Genomic DNA, 16,115 nt, shown 5'->3' with positions numbered 1-16,115 from the left:
AAGACCCTCCCTGTCATCAAGAACCTGGAGTTTTCCTGTAAAGGGGCTCCGACACCACCCTGGGCAGAGGAGAGGCCAAACACACCCAACGTCAGCCCAAGCTGCTTGGCTAGCTAGGTGTTTTGTAAGGTCATTACCACATTTGAGAAAAGCAACTCTGCAAATAAAGGTTAAAAAAAAAAACCCACCATCTTGGCCACTGCAGCCTTGGCCCCCTGGAGAATAGCTTGGCTTCTGGACATGGCCCCTGCGGCTGACCCCTCATGTCCTGGGGGTGCAGTTCAGGACAGTGAGGGTTTGCACAAACCAGGGAGGGAACAGGGGCACTCGGTCTAGAGCCTGAGGCAGAGCCATCTTCAATACCTAGAGGATGGCAGGAGTAGAGGGAATAGGCTTGTTCTGTGTCATCCCCATGTATGAGCCCTGGGGAGCCCAGGAGAAGAATCAGGTGGTTCTCACTAGGGCTTCCTGAGGATGGAGCAACTCTACAGAGAAAGCACTGTGCTCATGTCTCAGGGGCTTAGATGAGGCTCCTGGGTAGGGTTGCTGCTGAGCGGGGTCCCCTGGATGAGGCAGGCGGAGTCACCTGGATGAGGTGGTGGACAGAGTGGGCAGCAGCCAGGTAGCCCCGGAAACCCCTTCCAGACCACCGCACCCTCAGATCCTAGCTGTCTCATGTCACGGGGTTGGGTGCAGGAGGCGGAACCTCTAGCGCCAAGCACGTCTGTGCTCTGTCCTCTCAGGTGAGGATGGCCATTCTCCGTATCATTGGGCAGCTGGCCCTGTCCGGCTTCCAGGACAGGATCAAAGGTTGGGGCCTGAAGTACGTGTCTGTGCAGCTGACCTTGTCCACCTACAAACTGGTGAGTGACGGTGGAGCAGCTGGGCTTTGGAAATGGTTTCCACTGCATTGAGGAAAGAGCACTGCTCGAGGAACCTGCACGCATGTACATGCGCACAGACACACACAGCAAGCTGCCAGGGGTCTAGAAAATAGTGAAACATGTGCACAGCTCTGGGCATCTGGGAGACTCAGTGTCTGGGAGTCAAGCCTCTTGCAGGAGAGGAAACCACAGCTGAGACCATGGCAAGCCCCTGCCGGCCCACAAGCAGGCACTCCTTGGTTCTGTCTTCCAGACCAACCGCAGGGACAACTTTTACCAGAGGGACCTGGAGGAGAAGATGGTCCACAAGGTCACCATGGACACCGTGAGGATCATAACGTCTTCTGTCAGTGGGATGACCAATGTGAGCTGGCACACTGGGCTGGCACACTGGGGCTGATGGCTCAGGTCTGTGCGGTGCTAGGCTGTGAGGGGACGATAGCACAGGTCCAGAATTCTGCACTGTCGCTTCTCCCATTCCCACTACTTGAGAGGATGGGGAGCCCCAGATCTTCCAATTACCTGAGCTTATTTTTCAAGATTCACTTCCTTGGGCCCTTATTACCTTCACCAGGGCAGTGCTTGGCACATAGCAGGCCTAACACATGTCACTTGACTTATTGCTGGAAATGCATCCGTCACCTTCCAGCCCCTCACTCCAGGCGTGTGCATGTGTGTGCACATGTGTGCGTGTATTCAGTCGCTCAGTTATGTCTGATTGATTGTGGCCCCATGGATTGTAGCCCACCGGGCTCCTCTGCCCATAGAATTTCCCAGGCAAGAATACTGGAGTGGGGTGCCATTTCCTACTCCAGAAGATCTTTCTGACCCAAAGATCAAACCTATGTCTTCTGCATTGGCAGGCAGATTCTTCACCACGAGGGCCACTTGGGAAGCAAATGCATATGCATGGAAGTGTGTATATGTGTGAGTGTGCAAATAAATGATTCTAAGGATTATATTTCACAAACATTCATGAGTTCCAACTATGTGTAAGTCATCAGGGCATACACAGGAAGGCTCAGTATGACCCCCAAGTTGTTCACAGGCTTTAGGGGGAAAATATGTGTCAATTTTTAATTGCATTACAATGTGACATAGAAATAAGATAGGAAAAGTTTATCATCACTGCATATGGAGGGAATCATTGTCTGTTAATTGAGGCCATGGGCCAGATGCTCCCCATCCAGTGGCAGCTTCTCTTAATTACAGAAATAATAGTTATAGTAATAATAATGGTTACAATTCATTGATCACACGTGGCAGGTACTGTACTAGATGTGTAACATCTAGAGTCTTATTTAATTATCCCAACCACCCTGTAAGGTAAGGTCTGTTGTTATTATTACCTAGCTTTTATAAATGAGGAAACTGAGGCTCAGAGGGACTCATTAATTTGCTCAAGGAGTCTAAGCTGGTAAAGAGTGGAGCCAGGATAAAAATGCTCTTTCCTGTTCATTATGCTGCATCCCTGGGGGAGCCCAGTAGCCAGGGATTCTAGTCCTGATCGCTAGAACACATCAAGCAACTTCACTTGTTAGTAGCACAGGAGCTCACCCCAAACTCCTAGGGGTGGGAGTGGGGCTAAAGGGAATCAGGGTCACTGGGGGTGTTCAGTGATCATCTGGTGAGATGGGAGATGGCAGAGTGAAGCTGGAAGGCTAGAGTCACGGCTCTAAGAATCTGTAGAGAAATAGAACTAGTAGGAGATATGTGTGTGTGTGTGTATCTCAAAAATATCAATAAATTCAGATATGCAGATGACACCACCCGTATGGCAGAAAGCAAAGAGGAACTAAAGAGCCTCTTGATGAAGCTGCAAGAAGAAAGTGAAAAGGCTGCCTTAAAACTGAACATTTAGAAAATGAAGATCATGGCATCCGGTCCCATCACTTCACAGCAAGTAGATGGGGAAACAATGGACACAGTGACAGATTTTATTTTCTTGGGCTCCAAAATCACTACAGATGGTGACTGCAGCCATGAAATTAAAAGATTCTTGCTCCTTGGAAGAAAAGCTATGACAGACCTAGACAGCATATTAAAAAGCTGAGACATTACTTTGCAGACAAAGATCTGTATAGTCAAAGCTATGGTTTTTCCAGGAGTCATGTACAAATGAGACAGTTGGACCATAAAAAAGAGGGAGTGCCAAAGAACTGATGCTTTAGAATTGTGGTGTTGGAGAAGACTCTGGAGAGTCCCTTGGACAGCAAGAAGGTCAAAACAGTCAATGCAAAAGGAAATCAACTCTGAATATTCATTGGAAGGAATGATGGTGAAGTTGAAGCTCCAGTACTTTGGCCACCTGATGGGAAGAGCCAACTCATTGGAAAAGACCCTGGTGCTGGGAAAGATTGAAGGCAGGAGGAGAAGGAGACAACAGAGGATGAGATGGTTGGATGGCATCACCGACTCTCTGGACATGAGTTTGAGCAAACTCCAGGAGATGGTGAAGGACAGGGAGGCCTGCCGTACTGCAGTCCATGGGGTCTCAAAGAGTCAGACATGACTGAGCGACTGAACAACAACATATATATCGTACAGCTGTGAAGGCTGGCAAGTCTGAAATTTAGGGGGTAGGCCGGCAGGCTGAAGACTCATGCAGTAGCTGAGGCTGCAACCTTGAGGCAAGCTCTCTTCTTCCTCAGGGAAACCTGTTTTTTACCCTCAACTGATTTGATGAAGTCCACTCATATTATCCAGAGTAACCTCCTATATAGATTATGGACTTTCATCCGATTGCATCAAAATACCTTCATTGCCACACCTAGATTAGTGCCTGATTGAATAACTGTGTGCGTTCACTCGCCAAGTTGACACATAGAAACTGATCATCACAATTGGCAAGGTTGTACACCCAGTGTGCCTCTCTAGGGGATCGGGGGTTAGAGGGAGGGCTGGTCAGAGAGGATGTGCTGGATGCGGGGTGGAGGAGGCCAGTGGGCACAGCGTCGCAGGCTGATCCCAGCACCCCCTTCCTGCCCGCCCCCAGGAATTTTGGGTGAGGCTCCTGTGCTACATCATGGAGACGGACTACACGGAGGCCTTGACCCCCATCTGCGTCAGCCTCACCAACCTGGCCGAACGCCAGCTGCACGCCAAGGACGAGGAGGCCAACGCAAGCAAGAGCAGGCACGGTGGGCAGCCCCCCTGTGCCAGCTGGAGGGACTGGGCAGGTGGGCCGCCTCGTGACTCGGACTGTTCCCCCTTCTCCAGGAAGCACCCTGGAGCCCAGAGAGCCAGGCCTTCCCAAAGAGGCTGCCCTTGCTGAAATCTGAGGAGGTTAAAATCGTACACTCTTCCTCTGGCAGCCCATTCCTCTCGTCCCCACCTCCCCACAACCCTCGCCCAGACCTCAGGGCAGGGGTCCTGGCTCAGGCTTCCCCCAGGTGTGAGCTCTTTGACCCCCAGGAGCCCTCTGGAAGGACTGTATATCCCATCCGAGTCCTCTGGAACCACCCCCACCAGGCCCTCCCACTCGCCCCTGATGATGCACTTGTTAGCACCAGACCCTCAAGAAAGGGACAACACCGACCTACTTACAGGGGACCCTGCCGTCCAAGGGGGCTGCTGTCATGGTCCTGGGGCTTTGAGGATGGATGTGGCTGGTGACAGGAGGTGACTGCGAGCCTCACAGGACCCAGTGATGGTGAAGGGCAGAGCCAGCTCTGGGCATCCGGCTAGACCATCCCCTGGTCTACCTCCTGCCCCAACCCTGAGTCTGGGGCTGGCTCCCTCCTGGGTGCTGCCCCTCCCTGCAGCTTCTTAGCAGGCCTGCCCCTCCCTCGCCCGCTGGTCCAAATGCTATGAGTTCCTGCTACTCCTGGGCTCACAGCCTCCCAAAGCCTGCAGAGGGAGGGGAGGGGAGTGGGCGGGTGTCTAGTTACTGTTTGCTCAACAAGGCAGAGACTCACAGTAGGAGAGAAACACTCTCACACTGGCCTGGTGTGCACTCCCAAGTGGGCACGTCCTGAAAAGAGCACAGTATATTAATGCATATATAAGGAATTTAGAAAGATGGTAACGAAGACCCTATATGTGAGACAGCAAAAGAGACACAGATGTAAAGAACAGACTTTTGGACTCTGTGGGAGAAGGTGAGGGTGGGATGATTTGAGAGAATAGCATTGAAACATGTATATTAGCATACGTAAAACAGATCGCCAGTCCAGGTTCCATGCATGAGACAGGGTGCTCAGGGACAGTGCATTGGGATGACCCTGAGGGATGGGATGGGGAGGGAGGTGGGAGGGAGGGTCAGGATGGGGACACATGTCCACCCATTGCTGATTCATGTCAATGTATGGCAAAACCCACCACAATATTGTAAAGTAATTAGCCTCCAATTGAAATAAATAAATAAATTGAAAAAAAAAAAAAAAAGAGCATCTTCTCAGCCCCAGCCTGTAGCACCAGGCTCCTCCTTCCCAGGATGGCCAGTTGTAATGATGTTCTTTGTGGGAAAGCCCCTGTCTTGACCCCTCCTGCATTCTGGGGGGCGCTGGGATGCTGTTGGGGCGTGCGGGGAGAAGCTCCCCCGGGGCACAGGAGCGGGGCAGCCTCAGTATCCTGTATCTTTCTCTCCCCAGTGGACCTGCCCGCGCCACAGAAGCTGCTGGCCCGTCTCCTGGTGAGTGGCTCACGGGGGCCGTGCACTGGCCTGGCCCCCGCTGTGTCCTGCGGTGCCCCTCCCATGAGCTCCTAATCCCCAGGGCCTCCAGGGGGAGCTTGGAGCTGGATGCTTGGCAGGACAGAGCTTTCCAGGCTCCCGTCGTCCCTCTGGGGAGGTGCGGCAAGGGCAGCAGGCGCCCAGATTTCTCTGCTGGCCCTTTGAATGGCCCCAAGCATCCGCAGGACACTGTCAGCAGCCTGCCCTTCCCTGGGGGTCAGCTCTGCCCTGCACCCATGCATCTTCCTCCTTGTGTTGACCCTGCTCCGAGGTCCATGGAACCCTGGGTGGGGAGGGAGCCTGAATTCTCGCGTCTCCTTTCCTCCCTTCAGCATCCTCTGCAGGGATGCTCTGATCCTGGGAATCCTCGGAGCTCTGCTTGAAAGGCCCCATCCTGTCCAACTCTCCCTTTAAGGGCTCTGACAGCGAGACCCCAGGTTGGGGTGCACGAGGCCTGGGGCTGCCCAGCCCAGGAGAGGCCCCGCTGGAGTCTCGGTGTTCCCCAGGTACTGATGTCATCCCCCTACAAGGGGGAGGGCCGTGGGATCGCCATGCTCAACCTTCTGAAGACCCTGAGCCAGAGCATTGCCCCCTCCATGGCCGACATGTGGGAGCTGGAGATCCCGCTGCTGGTCAAGTACCTGGAAGGTGAGATGTCCAGGGTGCCTGTGCAAGCTACCTGCTAAGTGTACATACCGGGTATAGTCATGTGGCCTGAGCAAAGGAGCCTGCGGTGCTTGTGTGGGTCACTCCCCTGCCTTCAGGGTACCCACTGGGTGCTAGTCCTGTGGCCTGAGCAAAGGAGCTCAGATGCGCGTGTGATGTCTTCACACACACCCATAGTGTACATGCAGTGTACTAACCACCTGGTCTGAGCAAAGGAGCGGGGTGTGTGAGCCACCCCCAAGCAGTGTACATGCCGTGTACAAGTCACGTGGCCTGAGCCAAGGCGCCCAGGCTCCAGGTCCTTGGGAGGGTGGGGAGGGAAGTGCGGTGTGTTCACGGAGGACCCCAGCTGCTGCATTTAGGAGGCGGCATGAAGGAGCAGCGGGAGCGAGGAGCACGGGTGGCCTTCTCTCTGCAGAACACACCGAGTTTACATGGAACCAGAAGACGTGGGAGGACAAGCTGATTCAGGTAGAGGCAATCCCACCGCCTGAGGCCGGGGTGGGGGGCGGTGGGGGCAGCTCTCGGTGGGTTTGGCGTGTGGGGAGTTTAGGAGCCCCTAGGGAACACGTTCCCCTCTTGCCAGAAGACTTGGAGAGCACAAGCAGCTACAGCAGGAGACCCCACCCTGGAAACCAAGAGCCCCAGAGGCGGCCCAGGGGACCCCCTCCCGGCAGCCCCCAAGCCCACACAGCACTAGCGCTGGGTCGGGGCTGAAAGGGTGAAGCCATCTAGAGACCAGGGAAGGCGCTAGGGAGGGAAAGTCACTGCTCAAGGTCACACCGCCCTCTGGAGCACTGCGCACCTGTGCCTTCTTCCCCCACCCCCAGTTTCTGAGAAACTCGCTCAAGAAGACTCGGGGTTCCAACTGGAGCCTGCGTCTGAGCAAAGAGCTGAACAACCAGATCGAGAGCTTCGACAGCCCCTCCCTGGAGAAGGTTGGTTCCCAGAGGCAGGGCTGTTCAGACAGGGAGGGGACTCCGGGACAGCACGTGAGACCAGTACGCCTGCGGCTGTCCACAGCACCCGGGGAGGGGAGACGGCTGGCTGCTCTGGGCCCGAGGCCTGTAGTGCTTTGCTCTGTCTTGTTTTTCCCTCAAGAATCTGCTTTGTTGGAGCTGGGGGGCATTTCCCCTCCAGTCACCCGCTTCCCCATTCCTCTCACCTCGCCCCCCACCTGCAGCGTCGCCCCTGCAGAGTCCATGGCAAGGAATGAGATGTCTGAACGTGTTTTGGTAAATAGTGCAAAGGATGAAGGTGACGCCGAACCACAGGATGCCAAAGGGGAGGACAAGGCTGCAGGGGGACAGAGCTGGGGCCTGGTGGTGGGCCTCCACCTTTGGCAGACGGGGGGGAAGAGCAGAACACCTTCTCTCAGACCTGCTGCACACCCACCCCCACCCCTCCCCACACACCAGTTTGTCCTCCCTGTCTCATCCAGCTGTTGGCTCATGACCACCGCATGTGTGTATTTCATTGTTAAGGGGTCTTTACAAAACTATAAACATTGCTGACAATCAGAGAAGGTCTTCACCAGTGGAAAGCATTTCATGTTCACAGATTGGAGGACAATATATTTAAGATGGTGACACTTGCCAATTTATCTATAGATTCAACACGACCCCCACTATAATCCCAGCTGGCTTCCCGCCCCCACCCCCAGAGACTGACAAGGTGATCCTAAAATTCCTGTCAAAATATAAGGGGCACAGAATAGCCAACACCGTTATGATTTAAAAACGAACAAAGTTGGAAGACTCGGATTTTGCAATTTCAAGACTTCTTGCAGAATTACAGTAAACAAGACAGGGCGATCCTGGCATCAGGACAGGTAACAGGTTGATGGAATCGAATCGAGGGTCTGGAAACAGACCTCACATTCACTGTCAATTGATTTTCAACAAGAGTGCCAAGACAATTCAGTGGGGAAGGAGTAGTCCTTGCAACAAATGATGCTGGGAAGACTGCATAGCTACTTCATAAAAGAAAAGCTGCATTCATAAAAGAATGAAGCTGGGCCCCTTCCTCATACCATACACAAAAATTAACTCAAAATGGACCATATATGTAAATATAAATTTAAAACATGAAATTCTTAGAATGAAACATAAATCTTCATGATCTGGGCTTGAGCAAAGTCTTCTGAGAAATAACACCCCAAAGCACAAGTGATGAAAGGAAAAATAGACAAACTGGACATCATCAAAGCTAAGAAGTTTTGTGCTGAAAATGGTACCGTCAAGAAAGTGAAAAATCAACCCACCGACTGAGAGAAAATACTTGTAAGTCTAGACCCTGAGAAGGGACTTGTGTCTAGAATATATAAATAACTCTTATAACTCAATAATACAATGACAAATAAGCCAATTTAAAAATGGGTGAAGGAAAGATATATAAATGGCAAGTAATCACATGAGAAATTTTTCAAGATCATTTCCATTCAGTTCAGTTCAGTTCAGTCGCTCAGTCGTGTCCAACTCTTTTCGACCCCATGAATCGAGCACGCCAGGCCTCCCTGTCCATCACCAACTCCCAGAGTTCACTCAGACTTACATCCATCGAGTCCGTGATGCCATCCAGCCATCTCATCCTCTGTCGTCCCCTTCTCCTCCTGCCCCCAATCCCTCCCAGCATCAGAGTCTTTTCCAATGAGTCAACTCTTCGCATGAGGTGGCCAAAGTACTGCAGTTTCAGCTTTAGCATCATTCCTTCCAAAGAACACCCAGGGCTGATCTCCTTCACAATGGACTGGTTGGATCTCCTTGCAGTCCAAGGGACTCTCAAGAGTCTTCTCCAACACCACAGTTCAACAGCATCAATTCTTCGGCACTCAGCTTTCTTCACAGTCCAACTCTCACATCCATACATGACAACTGGAAAAACCATAGCCTTGACAAGATGGACCTTTGTTGGCAAAGGAATGTCTCTGCTTTTTAATATGCTATCTAGGTTGGTCATAACTTTCCTCCCAAGGAGTAAGCGTCTTTTAATTTCATGGCTGCACTCACCATCTGCAGTGATTTTGGAGCCCAAAAAAATGAAGTCTGACACTGTTTCCACTGTTTCCCCATCTATTTCCCATGAAGTGATGGGACCAGATGCCATGATCTTCATTTTCTGAATGTTGAGCTTTAAGCCAACTTTTTCACTCTCCTCTTTCACTTTCATCAAGAGGCTTTTTAGTTCCTCTTCACTGTCTGCCATAAGGGTGGTATCATCTGCATATCTGAAGTTATTGATATTTCTCCCGGCAATCTTGATTCCAGCTTGTTCTTCTTCCAGCCCAGCGTTTCTCATGATGCACTCTGCATAGAAGTTAAATAAGCAGGGTGACAATATACAGCCTTGATGTACTCCTTTTCCTATTTGGAACCAGTCTGTTGTTCCATGTCCACTTCTAACTGTTGCTTCCTGACCTGCGTATAGATTTCTCAAGAGGCAGGTCAGGTGGTCTGGGATTCCCATCTCTTTCAGAATTTTCCACAGTTTATTGTGATCCACACAGTCAAAGGCTTTGGTGTAGTCAATAAAGCAGAAATAGATGTTTTTCTGGAACTCTCTTGCTTTTCCCATGATCCAGTGGATATTGGCAATTTGATCTCTGGTTCCTCTGCCTTTTCTAAAACCAGCTTGAACATCAGGAAGTTCACGGTTCACATATTGCTGAAGCCTGGCTTGGAGAATTTTGAGCATCACTTTACTAGCATGTGAGATGAGTGCAATTGTGCGGTAGTTTGAGCTTTCTTTGGCATTGCCTTTCTTTGGGATTGGAATGAAAACTGACCTTTTCCAGTCCTGTGGCCACTGCTGAGTTTTCCAAATTTGCTGGCATATTGAGTCCAGCACTTTAAGAGCATCATCTTTCAGGATTTGGAATAGCTCAAGTGGAATTCCATCACCTCCACTAGCTATGTTCGTAGTGATGCTTTCTAAGGCCCACTTGACTTCACATTCCAGGATGTCTAAGGAAATGAAATCAAAACCGCAAGACTTTACTCCACATTCACAAGGATGGCTGTAATCAAAAACACAGATAATAACAAATATTGACAAGAGTATGGAAAAATTGGGACTGACATATTGCTGGTATAAATACAAAATGGTACAGTGTTTTTGAAAAACAGATTGCCATTTCCTTGAAATGTTAAATCTGGAGCTACCTATGACCTGGCAATTATGCTCTTAATTATATATGCCAAGAAGAAATGAAAACATATGTCCACACAAAAGCTTGTATGTAAATATTCAGAGAAACATCATTCAGATAGCCAAAAAGTGGAAAAAACTCAAGTGTTCATCAGTCGATGATGAGTAAACAAAATGTGCTCTATCCATACAACAGAGTATTATTCAGCCATGAAAAGGAGTGAAGTGCTTACATCTGCTACAGAAAGGATGATCCTTGAAAGCATTACACTAAGTGAAGGAGCCAGATGCAAAGGCCCATGAATGATATGGTTTTACTTATTTGAAATATCCAGAGCAGGCAAATCTAATGAGACAGAAAATTAGACCGGTGGTTGTCATGGATGAGGGGAATGTGGGGTGATTGGCAATGTGTACAAGCTATGGTTTTTCCAGTGGTCATGTATGGATGTGAGAGTTGGACTGTGAAGAAAGCTGAGTGCTGAAGAATTGATGCTTTTGAACTGCGATGTTGGAAAAGAGTCATCAGAGTCCCTTGGACTGCAAGGAGATCCAACCAGTCCATTCTAAAGGAGATCAGCCCTGGGATTTCTTTGGAAGGAATGATGCTAAAGCTGCAACTCCAGTACTTTGGCCACCTCATGCGAAGAGTGGATTCATTGGGAAGACTCTGATGATGGGAGGGATTGGGGGAAGGAGGAGAAGGGGATGACAGAGGATGAGATGGCTGGATGGCATCACCGACTCAATGGATGTGAGTCTGAGTGAACTCTGGGAGTTGGTGATGGACAGGGAGGCCTGGCGTGCTGCGATTCATGGGGTCTCAAAGAGTCGGACACGACTGAGCAACTGAACTGAACTGAACTGAACTGAAAGATGTTTAAAAAGACTTTTTGGAGAAGTCAACTAAAGTTTTCATTTGTTCAAATATGCACCCTTCATAATAGCAGATGTAAAATATACACAGCAATGTCTATCTTCTGTAGCTAAATGGTATAGATTTGTGGGTACAAGATCTTATCAGATGTCACTTCAGGGCCAGATGCCCATTTGAAAGAAACTTGTATATAGTATTTAATACGCCAATGCATATAATTCAACCTTATTACAATAACTCACCTAGCTTAAAGGAAAGTAAACAAATAAATACGGTTTCATTGGCTCAGATAGCTTAAAAAGTCACGACTGGATACAGTGCCTTAAGGAATTTCATCAGGACTCTCCCAGACTCTTCATCACTCAGACAGACATCCTCTGGGGGTAGGGGGCGCAAGGCTGCTGAACCCTCCAGATTTGTAATTCCGGTAGATAGAGTCATTCTTACCCCAAAAGTAACAGGCAAAACCATCATCTCTCCTATAAACAAACAAAACAAAAATATGGCATAATGAAGAGAGACCCATTCAAAGCAGCAGCACAAGGTAAAATGTGTAAGCAAGTAAAACAGTGAGTGCATGAAACACGTGGGACCAAGGTGGAGAACCCCAAACTACAAGGGGCAGAGAGGCTGGGAGAAAGCCTGACCAAACGTACACTCTCTGCTTCTTGGACAGGAAGGCTCAGTGTGCTCAGGTGTCCTTTTTTCTCAAGTTAACCTGCAATGCAGGGACTTCCCTGGTGTCCACTGTAAGGACTCCGTGCTTCCACTGCAGCAGGGAAGGGTTTGATCCCTCGTCAGGGAACTAAGATCCTGCTCAGCAAGTGATGCGGCCAAAAAAAAAAAAAAAAATCTGCAATGCAATTTACTTCTAATTTTCCCAAAAGGGAAATTTGTGGAAATCTGACAGTTTTATTTGACGAGATTATTTCCACGTTTGCCCTAATGAAAAAAATGTAAGAGAATAATAGCTAAGAGCATATTTTTTAAAAAGCTCATTAGAGAAGGATTTATTCTCCCAGAACAAAGATGTAAGTGAATGAAATGAAATACAACCATGGGGTGACGGGAAGAATATACTGATGAATATTTTTATAGTCTTACCATGGAATAGAACAGACCTTCATATGCATAAAAAGAATCTTTTAGAAAGACAAAGGAAAAGAAAGAGACTGTACTCTGTGAAAATGAAAATTGTCTGCATGACCAAATGAAATAGGTATGAATAAAATCAAAAGAGAAATGAGACACTGGGGAAATATGGACAACAAGAGTGATCACTTAAGAAGTGAGCCTCGGGCTATGCTTGCTTTTATTCTTTCCTTTAAGATTTTTTTTTTTTTATGTGGACCATTTTTTTAGAAGTCTTTTTTGAATTTGTGATGGTATTGTTTCTGTATTATGTTTTGGCTTTTTGACTGCTTGATTTTAAACCCCGGTTCTACTACTTTCTGCTAATTTTCTTGTCTCAAAATATGCATTTGCCTTTCAGAGTTGTTGTACAGATTAAGTGAGATAATATATGTCCGTTCTCGTTATTTTTTCCCAAATGTACACACAACATTCTTGTAAACAAAAAATGCGAGAAATAATCCAACAGTGGGGAAAGAATAGAGGCAGGAATTCCAAGGTTGGACGATGAGAAGATGCAAAGATGACTCACCAAGGTGCAAACATTCCACCTCTCGTGGATGATATCCTAAGGCAGAGAGAGGGCAGGAGGATAAGTGCTCCTAGGTTTGTTGGTGGGAGTGTAGATTGATTCAGTTTATATAGGAGAGAAACTTGGCCCCCACTCTTGCTAATATGCCTGCCCTGCTACAGCCTAACCTCTCAGATTAGCCTGGATCAGATCAGATTAGTCTCTCAGTCATGTCCGACTCTTTGCGACCCCATGAATCGCAGCACGCCAGGCCCCCCTGTCCATCACCAACTCCCTGGATACTTGTTTTTAAAAATATACAAAAGGCATATTTTTAAATCTGGAGGAACAAGTAGGGACCTGCCCTTGGCAGTGACCCCAGAGGGCCGGGTTGGAGGCTTGAGGCTCCCTCTGTCCCTTCCGCCTCGCCAGGGCTTTCTGTACCGGGCCTTGGGCTTCACCCTGGCTACGGGCCTGGAGGCCGACAAGGTGGAGGTGCTGCTGCTGGAGCTGCTGTACAAGACAGACTACAGCAACGACTTCGACCGGGAGGTGAGGGTGCCCCGGGGTCCCCTCCGGGCCTTGGGAGGACATGCTGTGTGCGTGCCCGTGTGTGTGTGCGTGCCTGTGTGTTTATCCGTGTGTGGGGGGGCAGCGGACAGGGTGTTCCCCAGCACCCCCGCCCTCAGCCTGCCCACGGGGTCTCCCTGCAGGGCGTGATCCTGTGCTTTGGCCTGTGTGCCCGGGGCCAGGCGAAGACGGTGCTGGGCGTGCTCCATGACTTTGAAGAGAGGATCCAGGAGTCGGAGCAGTCCTGGCAGATCGGCGCCTGGCGGGTGAGGCACCCTTGCTCCATTGTGAGCTCTCTGGAGGCCTCTTAGAATGGTGCTCTCAGCACCCAACCAAGGCTCTTCAGTTCAGCTCAGTTTAGTTCAGTCGCTCAGTCATGTCCAGTTCTTTGCGACCCATGAACCACTGCACACCAGGCCTCCCTGTCCATCACCAACTCCCAGAGTTTACTCAAACTCATGTCCATTGAGTCGGTGATGCCATCCAACCATCTCATCCTCTGTCGTCCCCTTCTCCTCCTGCCCTCAATCTTTCCCAGCATCAGGGTCTTTTCAGATGAGTCAGCTCTTCGCATCAGGTGGCCAAAGTATTGGAGTTTCAGCTTCAACATCAGTCCTTCCAATGACTATTCAGGACTGATCTCCTTTAGGGTGCACTGGTTGGCTCTCCTTGCCATCTTACTGGATCTCAATAAGAAACTCCCCTCTGTGTCTCCTTCACCAAAGTGGAGTGGGGAATTGGACCGAGGCAGCCAAGGGCTGGTCTCTGGAGGCTGTCCATTCCATCCGCAGGGCACAGTACCCCGGGCTGGCTGAGCCCCCAGGGGGCCACCAGCTGAGTCACTGATGCCTCAAGTTTTGGCCTTGACCTTGGACCCTTGCCCTGGGGATCTGCTAGTTTAGAGAGAGAGAATTGGGAGTGTCCCAGCTTCTCCACAAAGTGGTGCCTGAAACCTGGATTTCTATTCAAAGCCTGGAGAATGTGGGCTCCCCTGCCCCTCCTTCCATGGTGGGTTGGGTGGCCTCCAACACCTCCTCCTGGAAGAGCTAGTCTGAGGCTCTCTGTTCCCAGTGAATCACCAGTGACTCAGGAGTCCCTGGCCCAGAGCAGGTGCTCAGTAGGTGAAGGCATGAAGGCACGCACAGCTGCCTCTGGTTGGGGTGTCTGCACAAAACCCCTGCAACCGGGCGGGCAGTCATGGCCAAGTCTGACTTGCTCACCACACTACAGCCAGGGCACAGCGTATAGCAGGAGGTCAATAAAGGTGTGCCCAATGATTGAATACATGACTGAGCACTTCAGGTGCCCAGGAGACACCTGAAGGAATAGATCCCCTCCCCAATGGCCACAGTGGTTTCTTCCCCTTCTCATTGACCTCACAGAAGGACCATCCCTGGAGGCGGGAGACGGTGAAGGGCGCGCTCATGGTGATGTACAGCTGCGTGGCCTCGTACTGCCACCCGCAGATGCTTCTCATCCACGTGGACAACCCCATCACCGCCAAGATCATCCACCACTACTCCAGCAGCTGCCAGGTAACCCCGGGATCCCACCGACACGCCTGCCCTGGCGATGCCCTCCTTGAGCTCCAGGCTGGGGCAGGGGGAGAGCCACCCTGCATCATTATCTGGGCACTGCCAGCCCCACCCAGGAGATTCGAGTCCTGGAGTCCTGTCGGTCACTCAGCATTTGGGGAGATCATTGCCCCAATCTCTGCTGTTCTCTGCTGCAGGGGCGGGGGGAGTGTGGGGTATCAGCGGTGGGGAGCAGCCCTTCCCCCATTACTGAGTAGGGGTAATTGTGGGTTGCTGAAGTCATAGGACAAGCCCTTGCCCAGCCCTCGCACATGCCTTCTCTCACCTCTGCCCCTATCCTGACATCTGACCCCAGGCCCTTTCATAAGGGTCAAGAAAGGGGCTGTCTTCAGAGAGGCAAAGGGACTGGCTGCTTTCTTGGAAAGGCAAGGAGGAGAAAATCAGGGAATAAAGGAGAAATGACTTTATTATTACTGTTTTGAAAACTGTGGTGAAGTACAAGATGTGAAATTTGTCATTGTAACCACTTTTAAGCATGCAGTTCATTGGTTCAGTTCAGTTACTCAGCCGTGTCCGACTCTTTGAGACCCCATGGACTGCAGCACACCAGGCCTCCCTGTCCATCACCAACTTCTGGAGTTTACACAAACTCATGTCCATTGAGTCGGTGATGCCATCCAACCATCTCATCCTCTGTCGTCCCCTTCTCCTCCTGCCTTCAATCTTTCCCAGCATCAGAGTCTTTTCCAATGAGTCAGTTCTTCACTTCATGTGGCCAAAGTATTAGAGTTTCAGCTTCAGCATCAGTCCTCCCAATGAATATTCAGGACTGATTTCCTTTAAGATGGACTGATTGGATCTCCTTGAAGTCCAAGGGATTCTCAAGAGTCTTCTCCAAAAGCATCAATTTTTTGGCACTCAGCTTTCTTTACAGTTCAACTCTCACATCCATTCATGGCCACTGGAAAAACCATAGCTTTGACTAGACAGACCTTTGTTGGCAAAGTAATGTCTCTGCTTTTCAATATGCTGTCTAGTTTGGTCATAACTTTCCTTCCAAGGAACAAGTGTCTTTTAATTTCATGGCTGCAGTCACCATCTACAGTGATTTTGAAGCCCCCCC

General features: G+C 50.0%; 1 protein-coding gene across 1 annotated transcript in view; it reads left to right on the top strand.

The window, feature by feature from the left end:
- Nucleotides 1–16,115, top strand: part of MROH2A (maestro heat like repeat family member 2A) — a 56,134-nt gene that overhangs the window by 18,782 nt on the left and 21,237 nt on the right. Inside the window, exons 13-22 of the mRNA XM_070362546.1 lie at nt 744–863; nt 1,138–1,248; nt 3,880–4,024; nt 5,477–5,517; nt 6,063–6,204; nt 6,641–6,693; nt 7,053–7,160; nt 13,320–13,439; nt 13,601–13,723; nt 14,840–14,992. Of these exons, the coding sequence (XP_070218647.1) occupies nt 744–863; nt 1,138–1,248; nt 3,880–4,024; nt 5,477–5,517; nt 6,063–6,204; nt 6,641–6,693; nt 7,053–7,160; nt 13,320–13,439; nt 13,601–13,723; nt 14,840–14,992 (1,116 nt within the window). The remainder of the gene's footprint in view (nt 1–743; nt 864–1,137; nt 1,249–3,879; nt 4,025–5,476; nt 5,518–6,062; nt 6,205–6,640; nt 6,694–7,052; nt 7,161–13,319; nt 13,440–13,600; nt 13,724–14,839; nt 14,993–16,115) is intronic.

The sequence above is a fragment of the Bos mutus genome, chromosome 3 (assembly GCF_027580195.1).
Source record: "Bos mutus isolate GX-2022 chromosome 3, NWIPB_WYAK_1.1, whole genome shotgun sequence".
Lineage (NCBI taxonomy): Eukaryota > Metazoa > Chordata > Mammalia > Artiodactyla > Bovidae > Bos > Bos mutus.
The sequence above is the reverse complement of the archived record's forward strand: the minus strand, read 5'-3'. Positions and strand labels throughout refer to the sequence as shown.